General features: G+C 34.8%; 1 protein-coding gene across 1 annotated transcript; it reads left to right on the top strand.

The window, feature by feature from the left end:
* Positions 1-1255: 1255 nt before the first annotated feature.
* Positions 1256-2176, top strand: LOC132027679 (olfactory receptor 2AK2-like). Its single transcript, XM_059416437.1, has one exon. The coding sequence runs from the start codon at positions 1256-1258 to the stop codon at positions 2174-2176; it is 921 nt and encodes a 306-aa protein (XP_059272420.1).
* Positions 2177-2564: the final 388 nt, after the last annotated feature.

Genomic DNA, 2564 nt, shown 5'->3' with positions numbered 1-2564 from the left:
AATCAAGCATGGTAAATATAAACTTTAATAATGCTTCTTTTCTCTGATAAACCAGTTTGACTTTAAAACAAACTTTAAGATGATGTTATTTTAATTTATTTTCCTTCAACTCGAAATTCCAAGACATTACTTAGTGCACCAGAGCTACATGAAAATTAGAGTTGTTTTAAGATTGGGAGTCGTAATTTTTAAATTACATTGGTGAACATATCATAAAAGTTGTCAGTCCTTACTAGTCATATTTATTTTATATTAATGTGAATGGAACTCACATTTAGAATTTCTTCTATAACTAGAAATGATTTTGGATGTTGGAGGAGGTGTCTATGTCTCTAGAAATTAGAGAATTTCTTTTGGGGGGAAAGAAGATGCATATCTTTTAGGTGCTTCTCACCTTAACATGAACTTTCATACTTCTTCCTCATATATCAAGTGATTTTTTATTTATAATACATTAATGTGGCATAGCCTAAAATTAATTTCCTGAACTTTATGAAAATATTTTATAACATTTGATTTTTTTTAAATTTTTTTAAAGCTTTTATTTCTTTGTCAGAGACAGAAATGCAGAGAGAGCACAAGAAGGGGGAGCAACAGATACAGGGAGAAACAGGCTCCCCACAGAACAATGAGTCCAATGTGGACTCCATCCCAGGACCCTGGGATCATGACCTGAGCCAAAGGCAGCTGTTTAACTGACTGAGCTACCCAGGTGTCCCATTCAATGTTTGTAATACTAGAGTACTACCTTTTAGAATCAGAAGTGAGGAAAAATGATTAGATAACTTTGTATATGCTTTAAAAACCTCAGAATTCCATTTTTAAAGGGAAAAAAGAGGATAAAACATGTATTTTTCAAACTGTACAGAAATTTAGGGTGCTTTTAATACTGCCACAAATTCATTGGGTAATTGAGTGTGAGTAATACATTTGATGATAAATAAATATAGAGATGATGGAAATTGAATACACATACATTCTCTAACAGTTGTCTTATGTGTAAAGAGATTGGTTAAGTTCTGATTATCCAGTGTTTATTCTCTGAAAGTTACTGGAATATGATAAATTGTTTTCCACTCATTTTGCAAAGAAAATGAAAGCAGTATTAAGTCTGTATATTTTACTTGGCTAGGGAAATGGTGTGGAGCCAATTCAAGGCACTTAATAGTCATCATTTTCTTTTCTCTTGAAGTGTGGTCATTGATTTTTCATGGAATATTCAGATAATATGTGCTGTGATATTTGAAATTAAACTATGAAGACAGGAAATCAAAGCATCAAAATGGATTTTATACTCTCTGGTATTTTCCAGTTTGGTCAAAAGGATGTTTTCCTCTTTGTTGCCATTGTAATTCTTTTTGCAGTGGCTCTGATAGGGAATATCATACTGATTCTTCTCATTCAACTGGACACCAGACTCCACACTCCAATGTACTTTCTACTCAGTCAACTCTCCTTCATGGATATAATGAACATTTCCACCACAGTGCCCAAGATGACCACTAACTTTCTGTCAAATAGTAAGACCATTACTTTTTTAGGCTGTGTGATTCAAACATTTGTGTTCATAGTCCTTGGTGGGACTGAAGCCCTTCTTCTTGGTTTCATGTCTTATGACCGATATGTAGCCATCTGTCACCCTTTACACTATCCCATACTCATGAGCAAGAAGATCTGTTGGTTCATGGTTACATGTGCATGGACCAGCTGTTCTATCAATGCTTTAGTACATACATTGTATGTATTTCATCTTCCATTTTGTAGATCACGGCTCATCAACCATTTTTTCTGTGAACTTCCATCTCTATTACAACTGGTATGTCAGGACACATCCCAGTATGAGCATACAGTCCTCCTGAGTGGGCTTATTATTCTGCTGCTACCATTCATGGCTATTCTAGTTTCCTATGCCCGTGTCCTTACTGTGGTGTTCCAGATGATCTCAGGCAAAGGACAGACAAAAGCTATCTCTACTTGCTCCTCTCACTTGATAGTGGCAAGCTTATTCTATGTGACTGCTCTATCCACCTATACAAGGCCACACTCCTTGCATTCCCAAGGACAGGATAAGGCAGTGGCAGTGTTTTACACCATCATCACACCCCTTCTGAACCCATTTATCTACAGCCTAAGGAATAAAGAGGTTATTGGGGCCATGAGAAGACTGTTGTTATAATGGATATTTGTACAGGAAATAGTCATTTTGGGAACCTCTTATTGATTGATACTGAACAACACAGATCACTTTGTTTGGGATACTGTTTTGAAATATGTAAGCTCCCAGAAATATTTATGAAATTGATAAATTGATGATAAATATCTTTAATCCTGCTTGTTTCAGAATAGCTTAAAGTTATATATTTTTAAAAATTTTATGTTATTCACTATACAGTACCTCATACTTTTTGATGTAGTGTTCCAAAATTCATTGTCTGCTTACAACACCCAATGCTCCACATTTTTGAAATTGGATCCATTTCCAATCTGTAAGCTGGAAAAATTGTGTTATTATCAACATTATTTAGCTTCTAAAGTAATATATCTTACCCCGTCTACTCAGTGCT

This window comes from Mustela nigripes, chromosome 12 (genome assembly GCF_022355385.1).
Source record: "Mustela nigripes isolate SB6536 chromosome 12, MUSNIG.SB6536, whole genome shotgun sequence".
NCBI classification, from domain to species: Eukaryota; Metazoa; Chordata; class Mammalia; order Carnivora; family Mustelidae; genus Mustela; species Mustela nigripes.
This window is presented reverse-complemented; position numbering and strand designations above follow the sequence as displayed.